The sequence below is a fragment of the Melospiza melodia genome, chromosome 15, assembly GCF_035770615.1.
Source record: "Melospiza melodia melodia isolate bMelMel2 chromosome 15, bMelMel2.pri, whole genome shotgun sequence".
NCBI classification, from domain to species: domain Eukaryota; kingdom Metazoa; phylum Chordata; class Aves; order Passeriformes; family Passerellidae; genus Melospiza; species Melospiza melodia.
In genome coordinates this window covers 11231754-11252632 of record NC_086208.1, presented here as the reverse complement: position 1 = coordinate 11252632, position 20879 = coordinate 11231754, and the positions used below count along the sequence as shown (strand labels likewise).

The 20879-nt window shown below is 43.0% G+C and overlaps 1 protein-coding gene across 2 annotated transcripts; it reads right to left on the bottom strand.

Annotated features, from left to right (window-relative positions):
- Positions 1–78: 78 nt before the first annotated feature.
- Positions 79–20267, bottom strand: TM6SF1 (transmembrane 6 superfamily member 1). Of its 2 annotated transcripts, XM_063169800.1 has the most exons (10): positions 20140–20267; positions 18114–18217; positions 17550–17647; positions 16219–16322; positions 15289–15371; positions 13825–13946; positions 9305–9409; positions 7193–7285; positions 6110–6229; positions 79–458 (listed from the first exon to the last, which is right to left on the bottom strand). In XM_063169800.1, the coding sequence occupies exons 1-10, from the start codon at positions 20229–20231 to the stop codon at positions 267–269; spliced, it is 1113 nt and encodes a 370-aa protein (XP_063025870.1). In that variant the 5' UTR covers positions 20232–20267; the 3' UTR covers positions 79–266. The 2 variants fall into 2 exon arrangements, with proteins under 2 accessions (XP_063025870.1, XP_063025871.1); XM_063169801.1 differs by lacking the exons at positions 79–458; positions 7193–7285; positions 9305–9409; positions 13825–13946 and having other exon boundaries at positions 6144–6229.
- Positions 20268–20879: the final 612 nt, after the last annotated feature.

Sequence of the window (20879 nt, the reverse complement as noted above, 5' to 3'; positions counted from 1 at the left end):
ATTTCTAAAACTGTCAAAGCAGCTTACTTAAAAATAGCTGTGGGAACTGGCAATGCACTGCAAAGTCACAATGTTGAGAAGTGGTGCTAAAGGCAGTTGTCTTTATTTTCCCTTTTTCAGTAGGATAAACAGAGCGGCCCGTGCGACTACACAGTTGTGCAATTTTACACATCTTACACGCCTCATTGGGGTTCCATCTGAGCACTTCAGTTACATCCCAACCCAACTCTATACATAGCCAAGGACAGGAGCTGGAAACAGTTCTGCTATTCTGGTTTTTCTTCTTGTTTTGGTTTCATGAAAAACTCTGGCTTGTTGACACACCTGTAAGCGAACAGCTGAGGAAGAATCCCATACATTATGTTCAATACCAGGAAAAACTCTTTTGCTTCTTCAGGGACTCTGTAGATGTAAGGAGTTCGAGCATGAAGAGAAGCACCAATATGGGAAAATTGAGCCTGTGGTGTGTATATAACACATATATTAAAAAAAGGTAAAGTTGATGTATATTTTTGGAAAGATGGCATAATCTACGTGCAAGTCTGCATCTCCAGTGACATTTTCCAAGCCAGCCCTTACTCTTATTCCAGAATTATCCATCATACTTTTGCACAGTGGTATAAAAATACAGTCTAAACTAAAATCATTAATATCTTGGTGTATGAGGCATAACTGGAACCATCAGTGGCATGCTAAGAGGTTTGTTTTATGCACATGGTGGCACTGATAATTTCATCAGGTACAGGATTCCACCCCGGCTTGCTGGGTCATAATTTATGCTAGAGGATCCCCAAAAAAGTGTCCACATTCCTGCAGAGCCCAGTCAGGGCAAGGGCTCTCACCCACCTGCCTGGGAGGCTTGTTGGGAGTTTGGCATCAGTGGGAGCAGCCAGACAATCCCTCTGAGTAAAGTTAGAAAGGAGAGTCTTGGAACCTATGTTAGTTCTGATTTGGGTTTGGACTTCTTAATCTTAAACCCAGATTGTTCCAGCATCTGATCCCACAACTCCTGATGAGTTCAGAAAATGTCTGTAATATTTGGATTTCAAGCTTGGGCTGGTTTGAAGCATAAATTGAGCATACAGTGAAGGTTATAGGCACAGACAGGCTTGCTGGCCTGAAGCATATTTTTAGCATAAACAAACATTTAAAGATAGAAGTGTCAGGATAGTCGGTGTCTTTTGTTTCCATCTGTTACCTGCTATTTCAAGCCACTGCTCATTCACATTAACTATTGTGTGTCCAATTTTTTAATTACTATTTAGTTAGCTAGCAGCAGAGGAGATCTGAGAAGATGAACATCAATTTGACCATAAGGAGAGCACTGGGACACCAGGATTTTAGGAACACAGAGGAGTACACTATGGCCAAATCACATCCTCTGTTCTGGCTTCAGCAGGAGTCAGTTTGGCCTCAGGTAGAACATGGTTCTGGTCACAGCAGAGTAGAAAGGGAAATAAAGTGCAGGGAAAATAAAGTGCAGGTGTCTCAATGCACCACCCCAGCAAAAGGTTAGGCTGAGACCATCCATCAAAGCAGAAATAGAAATTGGTTTCAGGTGATTCCAACCACCTCAACTGAATTGGGAGAGCTCATTGAGCAAACCTGAGCCAGGAAACAAAATAATCAACGAAATCAAATACAAACACACTTCAGCAGAGTGCCACTTAGCATGTTTCTGTAAATAGCTATTGCGCTGCAAACAGATGTTCAGGGGCACATTGTCAGCAGCCTTTTTATTTCGGCCTGGTAACTCACTCTGTCTCCTGCAGCCCGTTTGTTCTCACCTGCCCAGGCAGGCCCTGCCTCTGGCACCTGGGTGGGCCTGGTGCCACCCCCGCTGCCACCCCTGCTGCCATTCCTCCTGCCACCCATGCTGCCACCCCCACTGTCACCCCCACTGCCACCCCTGCTGCCACCCCTGCTGCCACCCCTCCTGCCACCCCCACTGCCACCCCCACTGTCACCCCCACTGCCACCCCTGCTGCCACCCCTGCTGCCACCCCCGCTGGCACCCCTGCTGCCATTCCTCCTGCCACCCCTGCTGCCACCCCTGCTGCCATTCCTCCTGCCACCCCCACTGCCACCCCTGCTGCCATTCCTCCTGCCACCCCCGCTGCCACCCCCACTGCCACCCCCGCTGCCACCCCCACTGCCACCCCTGCTTCAGTCCCTGCTGGAGGAGCCTCCTCAGCCCCGGCAGCCAGAGCAGGCCCGCAGCAAAGCCCCCTCATAGCACAGGGCAGCAGAGGGACAGACAGACAGACAGACGGACAGAGAGCTGCCAGCAGGCTGCAGGCAGGAGGTTTGGGCTCTCTGGTGCACCAAGAGCCTCTGGGCTGCATTTTTAGAGCCTGGTCTGGGGTGAAGAAGCTGCAAAGCTGCTCCTTCTCTGAGGGGAATGTGAGGCCTGCCTGCCTGCGAGCGTGGCCAGCTGTGCTTCAGAGTAAGTTGATTATAAATTTCTCCCAATTCACAGTAAACCTTGTCAGAAGGAGCTGTAAGGGGAGGCTTCTGAGACCCAGAACTCCCAGAGCCTCCAAGATGCCTGAGTATCTAAGCCTTACTGTGTGGTCTTGTCTCTTACAGGAGTTGTGGGACATTAGTGAGCTTTAATTGTTGTAAAACCAAAAAGCAGTAACATGATGTCCTGTTTGTAGCCTACAAAGATTTTTAGTGGTTAATGATGCACCATATAATGAAGTTATTTTTTATTAGACTTGTTTTTCACTGTAACACATGGCTTCTTCTTTCATTACCAAGGAGGATATTTAGGTCTGTAAAGTCTTTTTTTTTTTTATTATTTATTTGATTTGCCTCTGTGAAAATTGTGTTATGTCTTTAATCTCCTGTATTTCTGCTTCATGACTGTTCTCTGCTGCTACTTTTTTTTCTTTCCCCTCTTTTTTTTTTTTTTCTTACTTGGAGCAGGGGATATGTGTTAAAAGCAGATCTCTCACTCAGCAGTGGCCCAGTGCTGCTCTCCCTTCAGGCAGACTGGCACCAAACCCCAAATTCTGAGCTGTCAGTCCCTGCAGAGCCCTGTGCCTGTGTGCAGTAGGCTGATGAAACCTTGAGTCTGCTGTTACCTTGCTGTCATTGGGGTCTCTCAGCAAATAAGCCATTCCTCAGTGCTTTCTGTTACTGATCCCCTCTCCAAGTGGAGAATTTGGAGGCTCCAACAAACCCCTGAGCCTTGGCTGAGAAATCAACCAGATGAGATGCTGCAGGTATCCTCCTGAGGTAGCCTTACATGCCCAGCACACAGCCTTTGTCACCCCTGAAGCCTTGGCCACTCTGCTTGGCACTCCCAGCAGGTGGAAGCTGCTGGACACTGCAGCCTGTGTCTGCCTGCTTCTCACTGGCCTGCTTGTCTCTATGAAGCAGTCTGCACTTGCAATTTTTACAGTATTTTTTGCCTTGTTGCCTAATCATAGGCAGTATTTCATGTATTTTTTACCCTGCAGTTAAGGGCAGAGGAAAGACCCAGAAAAAGATTAGGAGTCCTTCTTCACTCTGTGCCTTCTCTCTAAGACTGACTAAAATCAGGCAAAGATTGTAATTTTGGAAGGGTTTGGACCTGGTCTTATGAGCCTAACAAAGCCATCAAATAGAAGGGGAGTAACCTAGAAAAATACATTCCTTGGGTTTAGGGTCTCAGGGTCTCTGATTTTGGCTAGTAAGGCTGTGGCTCTCCATCCTTCTCACATGGCTCACTTGCATAGGGAAATACCAGTTTAATTAAGTTCAGAGGCTGTTCCAACCCTTTTGTGTCATCAAAGCTCCTGGTACTTCACTCATATGAAATTCAAAGAGCTCCTCCTGAAGCTTCAGAAAGTCTAATTATTGGGTCACAACAGGTTTTGGAGTCTGAATGTTAGTAATGGAGTCATTTCAGCTGAGAGTTGTTTGTAATTCTGAAAATCAGCACATGTGTGTCTGTGTGAAAGGCTAGTAGGCACTTTGGAGGGTCTTAGTTTAGATGCATCACATGGTATTTTGTGACTTGTTTTTGTAAAAAGTACATGATAATGATAGAAATAAAAATGATTAAAATCTCCATGTTCCCCATCTGTAGGAGCAGTGTTCATTCCCAGGGAGCAGTGCCCACTGCTTCCACCATCAGACACTTAGCTTTACTGGACCTTGTGTGTGAGAGAAAGCAAATGTGTTTTGGTAACTACATGTGTTTTAATTATCAATTAAGTGTTTTAACTTAAGGTAACAGTAGACAAATCTGTAAATGTGGTTTTTGCCTCAAAATGACAAAGCACCTAAATAATCAAGAAAGAGCCCTCAATTCTTTGTCACATGCATTTTACATCCCAGGTTGGTCACAGTTTACTAACTGAAATCAATTAAATCATCTGCACTTGTAGGATAACTGAAGTTCATCCTGCAGTGCTTTAAAGTCAAAATGACAAAAAAAAAAAAAAAAACTCTCCCAAATGTCAAGAACTGTTTTTTGAAGCAAGATAAAATAGGAAGAGAGAACAGCAACATAGAGTTCTCTTCATGAGTTTCTATCAGCCCACAGCATTTGCTGGTGCCAGGACGAGCTTTAAACAGTGAAATGGGAAATGTTGGGTGTTAGTCTAATGTGTAAATGCACATCCTGAGGCAGAACCACAAAGAACAACAGAGGGGTTTTAGACTTCAGCAACAAAGTTTAGGTACAAAAGGTACAAAGGACTGTTAAAAAAAAAAAAAAAAAGTGATTATTTATTACAGGAAACATAAAAGGGGTGGGGTTGGGGGAAACCCAAACCAAGCAGACTGGAAGGCTGAGCTTTCTGGTAAGTTTGCAAGGTTGTGATAGTTGGCACACTCTGACTTCTGATTTACTTTCTCTTGTGTTAAAAAATCTTTGAAGGAGTTTTTTTTTCCCTGATTTTCTGGGTAATTTATGGAACCTGAGTAATCTGTCAGTAGAGGAAGTTCCCAACACAGCCTTGCCTACTTAGCTAGCTTGTGCTTTTTTTTTTTTTTAATTAGATTTTGGCCAAACACAGTTGTACAATATTTATGACACCTTTTGAGCATCTAAACTTCCTCATTAATGTTTGCCAGATTCTGTTTTGATATCACATGATAGTTCAAGATTCTCTATAAACTGGTAGAGAAGAAAAAAGAAGTCCTATTCTCTGTGATAAAATAGAAAATACCACTCCACCCTTCTTATTGGGCAGCTAAAGTGGATTTTAGTTTGTATCTATGATTATCTCAGACCCAAGGAACCAAGTGTTGGTTTGTGTTTGTCTGATAGTAATATTTGAATTACAGTTGTTGTTGTGTCCCTATGTTGTCACTATTGTGGCAGGGTTATTGTGCTTATTTTCTGTGTTGTCTGGATGTTCTGGGCACTCACATTTCATTTCCTATGTACAGAACAAACCAATTGTCCCTGTGTCTCATCTGTTTAATGCTCATCTGTCTCTCATAAGTCATTTACTAGTTCCTGTTGAATTGTTTTGGTCAGTCTTCTCATAAGCATCAGCCCCATTTAGTAATTAACTACAGTTGTTTATTTAAGGGAACCAGAATGGAATGAGTAAAAGAAAAATGACCATTGTCTGCTGTTGGGAACACAAACACTTCTGAGTGTTACTGTGGTTTGTGGCCCAGGAGGTTCCCTGAGTTCTCTCAACATCCTCCAATGATATTGTACATTTTGTGTGACAAGGAGGTACTTTTTCTCTTTGTATATTTCAAACTACCTACTTGACCAACACATATTATGGAAACAATGTATTGTGCTGTTGTGTTGTGTTTGGGTTTTGTTGGGTTTTTTTAAGATTGCCTGTCACAGCTTTAAGATGGGCTTCCTTCATGATGCCAGCTAAAGAGTGCATGGTGCTTAATAAGGTTTAAATGAGCCAAATAAAAGCATTGTGTAGAAGGAGAGAAGTCTGCTAAAGCAAGAATGTGGTCATTAGAGAGTAGCAGATTTGATTATTCACTCCCTTAAATTTTACAGATACAAAAGGTGATCTAGGTTACATCAACACAAAACCTACCTGGGAAGATCAAGCCCTGGACCCCTTATTCATTCCATAGGTCTCTACTTATTATAATGTAATTTAAAAGTGAAGATTTTGCAAAGAAATACCTGAGCTAGTCCTCCAGCATGTATGAGGGTCAGATCAGGCATCCAGGAGCAGCCAGGCACCAGCAGGCCATACAGAGCAATCACATAGTATGGCACAGAGTAGAACATGTATGCCAGCATCTGCATTCCAAACACAAATATCAGTTCCTCTGCAGTGTGAGGGAAGTGCATTTAAAAACCAAAAAAGCTGCTCACTGAGAAGTTGAGACCACTCAAAACTACACTTCTGGCAGCAGTGATTCCCAGGCTATTTTGTCACACCTGGATGCTATTGACTGGATGCAGCTACCCTAGGGTCTCTGCTGATATGGGTGGCTGTTGTCTCCTTGTCCCACCCACACACCCTTCACCCAGGACATGTATTCCTGCCCCTTACTATCTTGAGACCATCCAAAAAGCATGGTCTGGCTTAACTCCTTAACACAGGGAGCCTTTGTCAGGCCCCACTGCACTTCCAGCTGGGAGCTGTGGGACACAGCTCCCCCATGCCCCATGCCCTCCCTTTCCCAGGAAGAGCTCATCCAGCAGTGACACTTGCTTTCTGCTCATTTCCTCACCCCTGTGTCCTCTGACTGCCTTGGGCCCTGTCCCCCTGCAGCAGCCAGGCTTGCAAAAGAATGTGAACATCAAATTCTGCAGAACTAAAGCACAACATTCCCCCATCTGCAATGATTTTTGTGTGCAGTGCCCTTTTTCAAGAGCGTGTCCCTGGGGATGGCAGTGCAATATGAGCCTAAGGAATCTCGTCCTACTGCACCACTTCTCGCTCCATGATTCCTGACTGAAAGTTCCTTTGCCTTTCTAAGGAAGGGAAATGAACATAAAAAGCACACAGATCTGTTTCATGGGCTGTGTTAAAAGAACCCTGAGTAATTAGGATGTGAAGCTCCATGTAACCAATTTGAACCTAAGTTAAGCTTATCACAACGAGGAGCTGGTATCCTACAATAGCTAGAAATGGTACTAGAAAATACTCTAATTTGCCATGAATGATAATTCCCATATTGATCTTGTCATCTCTGAAGCCTTCAGAGATGGCTTCATCCTTGTTCACAAATCCCTCCTCCCCACTCCCTGCTTCACCTGGAGCTTGGGGTAGGCAGCAGGATCCTTTATGTAGGGCTCGTGCAGTTGGATGTACAGGCGGCACAGCTCCGCAGGGCAGTCCAGGGCAATCTGACAAGAGGTTTTAAAACAACTTCCAGTGATCAATTTGTTCTGAAACCAGCCAACCTGGTGTTATCAGCCCTAGGGGTGTGCTCATGGTCTGCAGCACAGAGCTGGCAAAGGTGATCCATGTGATCACCAAATAAAAGGGGAAATGCAGCCCCCTCTCAGCTCCTGCTCAGTGGGTTTGTGAGGAAGTTTCTTCAAAGCCTACTTTGAAGATTTTGACTGGGAGAGAATTTAGCCAGTTGGCTGTGCTGTTGTAAAAGTATAATTGCTATTGATTTGCTCTGATAAATAGCCTTTGATCACACCAAATGAACTTTCCAATGGAAAATTGCTCTAAGAGTGGAAACTTCAGGATAAGCACCCAGTTTTAGGATAGCAAGCTATGGGTGTAATCCAAGAAAAGAGCTGCACTGGGACAAGGTAGCAATGCATGAGACAGGTGTTACTTAAAGTAATAATTTTTGAGAGTAGTAAAGGAGGGATTGTTGGATTTTACATGCCTATAGGAATAAAAAGTTCCAAATAAACATGGATAAATTGCAAAAATTGCACTTTTTGTGGTAGGCCTTAAAACTACTACAAAACAATCTGCTCTAAATTGAGCTAGCAATGCATGTGAGCAGGTCCCTGGGCTTGTCTGTGGCATCATTAATGCCTGAGCTACAGGGCTGAACAGGAAGTTCTGCACAGATCAGATTCAGGTGCATTTGGTGTGTGATTCTGAGGAGGCAATGCAAAACTTTACAGTCAATATTCCTCCCTGTTCTTTTCCAACATGGGCATCCAAGAAACAGGTCTGAGTGGACTATAATGGATTGTGTTTTGTGAACTTCTTCACAAAATTATGGTTCCTGCACCTTACAAAGAGAAGTTCAGTTGATTTCTGTACATATAATCAAGGCCAGTAAGCAATTCCTGCTTGGTGAAGGAAATATATAAGGAAATGACCACAGTCTCAAAATCAACAAAAAAAAATTCCTTGAGAAACAAAGTGGGACTGCAGAAACAAGTAAGACCATGAGACCAATATTTTCCACAAATGAAATTACAGGTAAACCAGCTTATTTAACCTGTATCAGTGGTTCTCTGAAGTCACGTGATCTATAGGAAACAAAGCAGTCTGACAAATTAGAAGAAAAAATATTTCTGAGAGGCAGGTTTTTAGAGAAACAGGAGGTGAGAGAGGAATGTGAGCAGCACAACTACAAAAGGACAATCTGCTCTAGGTAAATAAAATGTTGCTGATTTATCATCACTTCCTACTTGAATTATTCTAGAAAGGATCAAATCTACAAATCAAGCAAGCAAGCAGTTATCTGAGATGCCCAAACATCTGAGCTATGCTCACTGAATGATACACAAGTTTCATTTTGCTTAAGATAGAAAATGCATTAGAGCTGACAAGGGAATAGATTTACCTATGACTGAATTTACTCCTGAAGGCATTTTCAGTTCTGCTTCCTTCCCTCAGAAATTTTGATTCAATCAACTATGCTTAGAGAGCAACCATTTTTAAAAACTGTCTCTTGGTAAGTAGAAACAATGTGTGCTGTTCACAACGTGGATTTTTTTTTTTTTTCATTTTAGGTGGAAATGTTCTCCTCTATCTCATGCAGTGTAAGCTAACTTGGTTTTGTATATAATTTTAAATATGCATTACTGCTTAGAAAAACATGAATACAGAATTACTTTAGTTGCTTTGTCTCCATATTCTGGGCCATAAATGGAACAACAGACCAATGAAAACAGTTTCAGGTCATGTTGATTTCCTCTTGGGATGCTATTTACTCTGGTGGTTGTGCACTTCCTTTTGAAAAAACATGCTGCACACAGCACAAAATGGAGAAGCAAAGCACCCATAGTTATCATATATAATTTATCCTTTTGTATCTGAGGCGTGTTTGAACCCAAATGTTACAGAACTTCCCCTGACCACAATATAAGTGCTTTTTCATACAGACTCAAATTTAAAAGTTTAACTGAAAATTGGCTTAAATTATTAAAATATCTTCAACTTACCATGCCCCTGAATATGCAAAAGCCCGTGGCCAGAATGAGGTATGCAGCTAGCATTAAATCTATTGGTCGCCTTAGGAGTCCTTTCTTCTGTACCTCCTGAACCACCTGCAACACAGAACAGGGCTGTGGGCACATCCTGCTCCCTGGCACTGCCTTCCACCCCAGAGCAGCCTCTGCACACAGGGTGGAGGGGTGAAACATCACAAAGCATCCCATCTATCCTCTGATTTCAGAGACAGAAAGATTCCCACCTGAACAGGCAACTCCAGACATTAGGGGATGTAGTGAGGAACATTCATCTGAGTAAACTCTAGAAATGGATGGATCCAACTGAAGCCACTCAATACAGATTAGTGTCATTTCAAGCAACCTAAATCAAATGAACACTAACTCTGCAATCACCTAAGGCTCTAAAGCAGCATAACTTCTTCAGAATTCTCTTTTTGTAATTGGAAATCATTTGTTTTCCTGAATGTACCTATGTAGAAAAGCCTTGGAAATGTAGGCTTGTCTCAGACATTTGAAGTTCAGTCTAGTATGCTTTGTAAAAGGACTGGATCCATCTCATTATTAAATGCTGGTTTTCAGCAGCTTGTGACACTATTAAAACTAATGGACTATCACTGGCATAAAATAAAATCTTTTCTGTGGCTGGCTGAGTCCTCTGCTGAGTTCAGTGAGCAAATATTGTATATCAGTGTGCAGTGCAGAAATAGAGAATGAAATCTGTGTGTGTATGGAGTATGAGGAAACCCTTCCTCTTCTGTCCCTGAGCCCTGGGAATTCCTGGGGTGGCACTGAGGCAGCTCCAAGGCCTGGCTCTGGTCTTGTGCCTCCTTTCCTCAGCACAGGAATCCCCTGCTGCAGGGACAGAGAGGAGGGATCACATTCTGCATTTCCATGTCTAATGGGGAAGGTGCTTTGGGGGAAAAAAAGGCATCGCTTTGCCTACATAGTAAAACATACATGGAAATCATTTAAGCTACACTTTCTGCACTGTGTAGGCACAGACAAAATTATAAACACATCACAGTATCTTTGTGCAGTTCAGAGGGAAAACTTCCCCGTGTAAATGTGTTACTCATTTCCTCTTCCTTTTTATTGGCCGCTTGTTGGCATGCAGGCAGCAAAAGAAAAACCTGATTTCCTTCCTGTTATACTCTTGTGGAATTGTCTCCAAAGTGCAAAACAGAAATTAGGATGCAGGGGCACAGTTAAAAGCACACAGGATCAAGATACTCACAATAAAGTCATTGAAACAGGAGAAACAATCTTGCAAGCACAATTTCTGAGTAAATACTACAAGATCTGGATTACAGATTAACAAAAATAAGGCTGTGGCAAACATAAACCATCCCTTTCATAACAATTTTTTTTCTTATTTTCTTTTAAAGATCTTTTTCAGAAAAAAAAAATGTCACCTTTGTTTGATTTTCTAACACAAGTAACTGGTTTTGGCAGTATGGTGTCACTTCACAGTACTCAGAGTACTGGTGTAGGAGTATTTTTAATATTACCTGCAAAGGATGCCTATATTCAAATACTTCTTCCCATGAAAGAAAAAGGTCACTTATGAGTTAAAAATAATTTTCAATTGTAGACTACCTAGGATAATGGAAAGCTGATATATTTTCTTTCCCTTTTGGACTATGTATGAAGCTTATAGATATATATAATCTTCTCTTTTCAAATATTTCAATATCCCTCTTTAAATATTAAATGGATGTGTGTATTCACTGTAATCACAAAGCTACAATAGAACTTTGTGCTTAGAGGGTTTGACACAAAGCCACTAAGTGGAAGCAACCTTTGGTGCAGTACTAGTTTGTGAAATTGCCAGGGTACAGAAAACTCACCCTTTTTTTCTTTAGGCATGCATGCAAACAAAATGAAAATGCAAAGCTTTTAAAAAAAGGTAAAAAAAGCAGAAGCAAGAATTTGAAAGGCAGGTTGCACTTTGCTGACTACTGAAGAGTAGTTTTTCCTTACCTTTCTTTAAGCCAGCAAAGCCCCATCACCCATGATAAATTGAATTACATGCTAAGAGCACTGGCCAAGCAGAGCCACCACGGGCTCCCCATGCTCTGCAAACATTCAACTCTGCACAGATCCTGCAGCCCCAGGGGTTCTTTTGTGCAGCAAGGAAGTGGCCAGGCACACTTTGCCATTCCTCTCACTTCCAGGAAAAAGCTGTTTTCCATAACTTCTGAGAGGCTTCTCATGTCATCAGTTTTAGGGAACTGGAATAATCTTGTGTGCTGTCTGTAAAAGTCAGTCCCTTCAGAATTCATGTATAAATCTGAATTTGTGCATTAATTCTGTTAAAGATTTTTAAATTCCATTAAACTTTTCTGAGCTGATATACTTGCAGATAAATCTGTTGGGCTTTGCAAAGACTGCAGCAGAGCTGGGTTTGATTCCAAATGAGGGCATAGCTCCTTTCCACTCCCCTGCACCCCTCTATTGGAAAGCAACCAAAACTTGAATACCTTTCCTCTGCCCCCACAGTGATTATTTTTTTAACTAACAGGTTTGTAAAATTATTATAGCAATGTATATCTTGGCCAACAGAATACACTTTGATTCTGTTATTTTCATTTAAGTATTTTCCTATATACTAATAATAGCATGTTCCTATATACTAATAATAGCACTCACCATTGCTACATTTTCTTCCTAAATCTTTTAATGCCAACTCTGAATAATTATAGTTTTTAAAAGTTTAATTTTACAGCTAATTCCAAATGAGCTACTGATATGTTCAGGACTTACAATGATTATCTCACTGATTAGCAGCATTAAACACAATTATTTCCTGGAAACAATTCTTAATTTGGGACTGAAAGAGTTGCATGAAAAATTCATGAGTAGTCACTTTAAGATTTAAAGGCATGCCCAGATATGAAGCATAATTTACCTGTGAAGACTAAATACAACTTCTAAAAAACAAACAGCTTGGGTGGGCTATGAGGTTCCAGTGAAAGGAATCAAGGCTTTTTCTATAACCTTCTAGTCAGGGAAGTTTAGGTTTCCAGGAAAGAATTCACAAAGAAGTGCAATGTTAAATTTTCAGGTCATCAGTTTTTCCTGAACTCTCTTTTTGAAATAGAATATTAAATCTAAGTTTCTCTGAAATACATACTAAATTAAAATATCAAACCTAGGCAAGCAGTTTATCTCCTGGCAAGCCCAGAAGACATGGTTGTATTTCAGCAAGTAATCAGTCCATCACATATTTTCTATAAAGTCTATTTCTGTAGCATTCTTTATACCAGGAAAACAAAGTGAATCCTTCATCCATGGCTGCTCCCACTGATGTGTGCAGTAAAAATTGCCATCACTATCTTTAACTAGACTTGATGAGTCTAAAGAAAGTGCTTCTGGCCAGGAATAGAGTCTCCTTCAAAAGAATCACTCAAATGGCTTTGGGATGGGGCAGGTGGCTCCTGTGAGCCTGTGCAGGACAGCAGGAGGTTTAGCACCTGAAGATTCCTCCAATTTGCCTTCCATAGGGATTTGCCCTAAACCCTGTGATTCTGTAGGTGTTCTTCAGCCCTGAGGAGATTTGGGCACCCCTCTGTGCCTCTCTCTCCTCCTAAGAAGGGCTGGCTGGCTGGCTGTTGTGCTTCTGGGCAGGTCTGTCTGTCTGTCCTGCTGTCACTCTGTCTGTGCCACTCACACTCTGGCTCCCTGCTGGCTCTGAGCAGCCACAACCCTTCACCTCTGTCCCTGTTTGCAGGGACAGAATGAACCTGACCGAGCCTCAGGAGCTCCTGTGATACAAAAATATTCATTGATTCTGTTGGTTACAGCTGATGGGGAGTGCTGCAGCAATAAACTGGCTAAAAATCCGTTCTGTGCTATGTACTGCAGGGGGTTTTTACCTTTTTTTTTTTTTTATAAAACAGTGCATAAACTATTGATATATTATTTTCATGGCTCAGTTAATCTTATTACAACCCATCTAGCTATTTCAAAGGCAGAAGTCTAAAAAGTTTTACTTAAAAGTTTTTACAGAATTTTTACAAGAAATGTGTAAAGAATTTTTGTATCAATTTATGTACAGGGTCTCACTTGTAAAATCCAATATTACAGAAAGCACATAAAATTTTTTTTAAATTACATGAGATCTGTAAGCCATCTGCAGAAGAGTGCTTTCCTGCAGTGTTTCTACAGGATTTTGTGATGCTTTAAGAAGCTGGTAAATGCCATTATTTTCATCAGCTAAGAAACTGAATCAGACAGAAATTGAATAGGAAGAGGTTAGGAATACAATTACACTTATGAATGGGTTCCTTACTCCAGACATGAGATTCTTTTGCTTTTTCTTTATTCCACCATAATGAAATATCCTGCAGTATAGATATTTTTGCAGTCTTCAAAGCCAGACAGCAATTGTCATCAGAGAGAGCAGTCACAGCACATTCCATGCTCACCAGGGACCTGTACAACCCACCAGAAACAGGCAGCTTGTTTCAGCTGCCCTAAGAGGAGCCAGCACTGAGATGCAACAGAATTACCTTGACTGGAGTGTCGTGAGCCACTGAAGGTTGGTTATAAATCCTGAACCCAGCCCATATGGGCAGGCAGACATATGGGATACTTAGGAAAATTGCAGGACACACTTTTGCTCCATATTTGCCTGTTGAAAAATTATTACAAGATTTATGAGAATTTGTAAGCTCTGTTGCAGAAGAATAGAAAATTATGCTATGTAACATCAAACCTGAAGCAACTATGATAATGCAAATAAACATAAAACATTAGAAATCACTAATGTTAACACACAAATCCTCTTGAAAATCACATCCTCAGCAGAAGCAGAGACACCAGTAAAAGAGCCCATGAGACAGGAAGCCATTTCTGAATTAGGGACTTTTTGAGAAGATGGGAAGCCACATCTGTCACTGCATTTGGTACAGGGTGGGACAGCTTTCAAACCTCCCAATGGAACCTGCTTCAAGCAGAGACCTCGTTCTTTTTAAAATGGGGGATAAAATGCATCAATTTTTCAAGATCCGATATTGCATTTGTTTTCCAAAGTGCTGATTTCTCCCACAAGTTTGTACTGAGGACAAAATATTCAGAGAGCTCTCCTCAGCCTCAGGTAAACCAGGAAAATGTGTGCCTTTGACACTGGCTACTCTATGTGCCAGAAAGGAAAATGGCAGACATGCTTTTGAGAGGCTTTCTAAAAGGAAAGAGGACAGGAGAGTCACATTAAACCTGCTTTTCTCTGTGGTGATCTATCTTCAGAGGAGGGAGGGAGCAGGGCTGGCCCCAGCCTGCACCATGAATATTCCTCCTCTGGCATGAAAAGCAGGACCAAAGTGACCTTCCCCAAAGCTGACTGCAGGATTTGGACACATCAACATCTTTCTCAACTTTGCAGCAGTTTAAGCTTAGCTAAAAAGGAAATCTTTTCTTGAGAAAGGTTTCACCCTTAATGGATCACCTGCCAGTAATAATGATGCCAATAATTTTATTGCAACCCTCACCTCTAACAGCACAGATTTATGTTAGAAATATAGGAATGTTAAATTTAGTTTGAAAACAGAATAACTTCCAGATTTGACTTTTAAATGTGATTTGGGTGCCTCTTGTAAGCTGTTGGAAAGTCAAACTTCCAAACAAATTGGAAATTTTATGCAAAGTAAGATTTCTATTTTTATGATACTGAGACATTATTGTCTCATTACTTAAACCTGGTTTAGATGAAAACCTAATAGATATATCAAAACACAATACTTTCTTTTTTCCCCTTGAAAGTAAAGTAAATTTAAAGGGGTTTTTTCCCAGTCTCCATCTTTTCTTCCTCATATTTAAATTGTGGAATATCTTGTATCTCTTTACTGATATTCCTAAAATACCTCTTTCATATTAATACAGAAATGAACCAACACTGCACTAAAATATAGATAGCACAATCTGAATTTAGAAAATGTTTCACAGGAAAAAGCTGGTCAAATAAATTACTTCCTTACCCACAATATTTCCAGGCATAAAGACAATGATGCTCATGATAATGGAACCCAGCCAGTAGAGACCAATGGTTCTATAGCTTTGTCTGTTAAGAAAAAAGACATAATTATTGAACTGTTACTAAAAATTCCCTACCCTAAAATATTGCAGTCATTGCTGGGGTTGTGTTTTAGCAAGTGGAGGCTTTTAAAACCTGTACCACAAGTCAAGAGTGGATTGTTGCCTCTGAGAGGGATCAGGGAGGAATCCTGCATTGGTGTGGGACAAGGTTATCACAGGGACAGCACAGCTCTGGGCATACTCATTTATTTGCTGTTGTGTCACTCCTCTGAAGGCTGACTGCATGAGTTTGCACATCACAGGCTGTACAAAACTATAAGACAATTAATAATTAATTTCATGCTGTTAATGCTACTGTTACCAGCAGGTACATTTGTCTCTGGAATTTAAGTGCTTACTCTCTGAAGCTCTTTATTCAACAGCAAGAAGCTTAAGAATCTCTAGAAATAACTTATTTTTCTCTTAAACTTCACATCACTCTCTAACAGGGATGAGAGATCATCATGGTGCTAAGCAATACATTTTTGCTATAATAAATTTTTTATTTGAAAAACAATTTTTTTTCACACATGCTTTTAGTGCACATCCTCTTTCAGCTTTTAGCTAACACAAAGCCATGTAGATGTGCTACAGTCTGCTGCAGGGTGAAGGCAGGATGCATCTCCATGCACTTCCTGGGCTCAGTCAGCTCAGAGCAAGGGTAACTTGGCAAGGGTAGAATCCCTGAAAGTAATGAAATTTCAACAGCGCTGCTTTGGCCTACAGCACAAAACCACCCCAAAACAAAAATCTAAGTACTGCATGGCAAAGAAAGGCCTTTGTAGGTGATGTGAGAGTGCAGGGCAGGTGAGCAGGGGCCAGGCCAGACTCACTCCCAGGCAATGGCTGCCACCATCAGCAGGTACATCAGGTAGTGCGCAGAGCCGTCCCAGTAGCAGATGACGTGGCCGTAGGCAGTGTTCAGGTAGGGCTCCCCCTGGAACGGGGTAGGGAGAACACACAGAGCTCAGAGAGAGAGAAACAACTCAGAAAGGACAGCAGCAAACAAGCCCAGAGCAGTAACCAATGCTCCTTCTAGCAGTGGTACAGTGTCTGACTGACAATGCACATGTCAGCTTCTGACTGACAATCTCCACATTTCAACCTCTGACTGACAATACACGTCAGCTTCTGACTGACAGTGCACATCTCAGCTTCTGACTGACAATCTGCACATCTCCCCTTCTGACTGACAATGCACATCTCAGCTTCTGACTGACAATCTGCACATTTCATCTTCTGACTGACAATCTCCACATTTCAGCTTCTGACTGACAATCTGCACATTTCATCTTCTGACTGACAATCTCCACATTTCAGCTTCTGACTGACAATGCACATTTCCCAGCACAAAGCTGACACAGGCAGGTTCAAGCTGAACTGAAGGAGTTCCACATCTGCAATAAGGGGTGCAAGATGGAAACTCCTGTGTGTGACTGCCAGCTTTACTCAGCCACATTATGAAAATATGACTTTTCCATGTTTTAGTGATAAAAAGCTACAAAATAAAGATAGATTTAGCATCAACAAACATAGATATATTTAGCAGCCTAGAGATCTACAGCAGTACTGAATACATGGATGTCAACATAGAACCTTGTAGGATCCAACTCATTTCACACTTAAGTTCATGGAATCTTTTCAATGACTTCAGTGACTTTCCTGTCAAGCTCTTACTGAGCTATTTTTGGTGGATGTTGATATTCAGCAGCCAGCAGATTCTGCTGACTAGGGATCTGGCATCATCATTTTTTAACTCTACTTTCATTCCTTCTGGTCAAGTGATTAGGCAAAAATAAAGGGGCAATTTTGTTTTCTTCTTGGTAACACATTTTGGTGTGGTAACTCATCCACTCCTGAGTGCTCTCTGTGGTTTTCTGCAGTCATGTCTAGGCCCTTCAATTCCCACAGAAGTTTACTCAGAACAGGGTTCCTGAAGTTAACTGTAACAATGGAGCTTGAAAGCTACATTATTTCTGCCAAATGAGTCAGGAGGTTGCAAGTCAGTGACGGTTTTATCCACAACAATAACAAAGCAGGGCAACTACAAAATTCAAGAAGACTGTTTTGAATGTGTGAGTGGCTATTTTTCTGTGACAAATACTACACCAAGTTATTTATACTGAAGATTTTATTTACATTTGTAAGCCAAACTACTATTTACCTCTCTCAAGTAATGAGTCATGAATCCATCAATAATTCCATCCTGTTCCAGTCCAATTATTAGATTCACTACACTGGTAAAGGCAAATACGGCATAAACTGTAATAGGAAAAAGGGAAAAAATTAAATTAATAAATACTTGGAATCACACAGTTCACTAAATTGTCAGGCAGAGATCTATTGAACTGGATGTGTCAACTTTGAGGTCACAGATATTCAGCACACAATATGACTTTCCCATATAGCTCAGGATTTTTCAATTTGTGGTTGGTTAACACAGCTCTCAGGAAGCTTTTCTGAGGGATGTGAAATTCTGTGAAGCTGCAGGCACAGCCCCCTTGGAATGTCAGTGTCTGCAGAAAGGACTGTGCAGCCTTTCCAAAATCTTGGGCACATGGAATTTACAGCCTTGACTGTGAATGGAAAGGAGGGAGGACAGCAAAAAGGAGCAGAGAGGAAAACACGACTTGTCATTTCTGCAGGTGAGCAAGGCAAAGTGCAGGAGCCACAGCAGCCCAGAGCAAAGCCATGGGAGAGCCAGGCCACACAGCTTCAGCACACATACCATAGAACAGGGGGTCTTTGGGTGGCTTCCTCTTGACCAGAACACGAGCTGACAGAGCAATGAGAACCAGAACCAGCAATCCAACTGCAACGATCACCCAGGAACTGCAACAGTATGGAAAAAAAGAAAACAAAAACAGAAAAATTTAAAAGGAACACTGATAGAATTTTGCTTTGCCAGCCAGCTATCCTCAAACACACATACTCACAAAGAAACTTTTAATAATTCAAAATATAGATTTTAAAGTTTATTGCATAGTCTACAATAGTATTCATCCTATGGTTTTGCAGAATTTATCTGCCTCTCTTTGCATGTGTGATCAGCTAAAAAAAGAAAATACGAAAATAACTAGATAAACAACATATCCAGAAATCTAGATTTGTCTAACTAAAATCAGTTTTCATACTAAAATAAACAGAAACGATGGGAAAATTAAAGGGAAAGATGAGGATCAAACCTACAGAGATTTCAAGGCCAAAAAGGATCACTGGGGACATTTTATCTCACTTCAGTAATAAATTATCTACTCAGGAGATTACAAATTCAAAAATAAATCACATCAGTCCCGTGGAACAGGCGTAGCAGTGTGGGCACCTCTGATGGACCTGGGCTGATGTTCAGTTATGGAAATGCTACCAGAGAGCTCTCTGGCCCTACAGGGCAGGACCACTTGAGCAGGTTCGGTGACCAGCACAGGTGGGCTCAGGCAAAAGGAACTTTTCCCTGGAGATGGAGCTATAATGTTACTGCATGGACAGTGGGAATGGCATAAAGGACAAAAAAATCTTTGTCACAAAGCAAATTTGTCTCCTTCCCCAAGAAAATGCAAGCTAGGAAAAGCAGTTTAAAATTGTTCCATAGATCTAAGGGTGTAAATTATCTTTAGCTCTCTTTAAGGTAAGATTCTCCTCCTCAGTCTTCATTTGTGCAAGAGAAAAAAATGAACGGAAAAATTAGGTACAGTCCAGAAGCATAAGTTAAAATTATCTGGTACATCATTTTGTACATTGTACCACCCTGCATCAAGAAAACAAGTTGTGTATGAACAAATTATATTATGAGAAGATCAACCTTAGTGAAACTTGACTTTAAATTATTGCAAAGAATTTGCAAGACCAAATATTTCAGAAAATATACACACATAGTTTCTAAGTCAGGATGAGCAGTACTAGCTTGTTGATTTATTTTATGCTTTGAATCTCCTGCTAGTCTGTTTTCCCGGTGATGAATTTCTTCATACCATTACAGCTGTTAATATTGCAGTGACTTTTCACTGCAGTCTATCAATTTGAAATAAATATTGGCAGTTAATCAAGTAAGTCACCATGTGTTGTTTGACATTACTCTAGCAATGAGAAACAAAAAATTCAGTTACGGGCCAGAAGGAGGAATATGGGGAAGGAACAGATGTAGCAAAAAACAAGAAGCAAATATTTGTGCAGTAAAGTTGCAAAACACCCCGGGCTGTGGGATCACAGAATACCACGCAGACCTTTTAGCGAAGCGGGTTTTGCCGTGAGGAGAGGCTGCGGTTTGTGCCGGGATCCCGGTTTTTGGCAGGGCGAGGGCGCGGGGTCATTCCCAGGGCGGCGCGCCGGCTGCGGGTGCCGCGGGCAGCCCCGGCTCGGGAGCGCTCCGGGGCCGGCGCCTTCTCCGCTCGCCTTGAGGCACAACCGGGGTTTGGTGGCCAAGGGCCGGGGGAGGCCGCGGTCCCGGCGGGAGCGGGCGCTGCCCCCGGGACACGGCACAGGGCAGACGGCACACGGGACACGGGACACGGCACAGGGCACACGGCACACGGCACACGGCACACGGGACACGGGACTCGCTCCGGGGATGGCCACCGGCAACGAGCGGGTCCCGGGGCCGCTCTCGCCGCATCCCGGCTCGGCTCCCGTCGCAGGACGCGGGCAGCACCCGGCAGCGGCGAGGCCGCCCCGCTCGCCCTGCTGACCCCGCGCACCCCGCGCACCCCGCGCAGCCCGCTCCTCCGGTACGAACACCCCGCCGGGCCCGTCCCGCTCACCTGCCGGTGGCCGCCAGGCAGTTGAAGAGGTACGTGACGGGGATGGCGGTGAGCGAGAGCACGAACACGCCGGTGGCCGCCGAGGCGCTCATCCCCGCGGCGGGAGGCGGCGGCCGCGCTGCGCCCCAGCCCAGCCCGGCGCCGAGCCCCAGGCGCCGCCTCGCCCCGGCCCTGCCCGCCCCATGGCCGGCACCCCCCCGCCCGCGCCGCAAAGGTTAAATCCGCCTCGGAAACCGGAGCCGCCCGCCGCTCCCCCGGCGGCTCGGGGAGCGCCTCCGCCCGCCCGGGGCTCGCCCCGCGCCCCCGCGCCCCTGCCCGCGGCTCGGGACTGCCCGCCGGGCGATGCCGCCCGCCCGGGACACGGCGCTGCTCCGGTGACCGACGGAGGCGGCGTGCCAAGGGCTGCCGTGACAGCCGAGCCGAGCGCTGCGGGCTGAAGGCTCGGCGAGAACCGGGGCGGCGGCAGCCGAGACGATCCCGTGCCATGAGAGGTGGCGGATGGACAGAGGGTCCCTTGGTCCGGGTATTGGGGAACTCCCTGAGAAACCCGTAAAAAAATTATACATCTCTTTTGAGTCATTATTTAGCTGGGTTATTATGAACAAGGACATTAGCGGTTTTAAAAATGTTGGGGGAAAATGAGTTCATCTTTTCCATTTAAGTGCCAAAAAAAATTAGCAAAACCTAGGTATATGTTTGACCTTCTCCATCAGCCTTTTCTTTCTGGCTTCAAACTTTGC

Bases quoted from the DNA above. Each gene is read 5' to 3' on its own strand.
- TM6SF1 (XM_063169800.1), bottom strand. From the start codon at position 20,231: ATGAGCGCCTCGGCGGCCACCGGCGTGTTCGTGCTCTCGCTCACCGCC. The intron at 18,218-20,139 runs GTGAGCGGGACG...ATACTGTTGCAG, and splicing joins TGCCTGGCGGCCACCGGCAG to TTCCTGGGTGATCGTTGCAG. The intron at 13,947-15,288 runs GTAAGGAAGTAA...ATTTTTCAACAG, and splicing joins TATGCCTGGAAATATTGTGG to GCAAATATGGAGCAAAAGTG.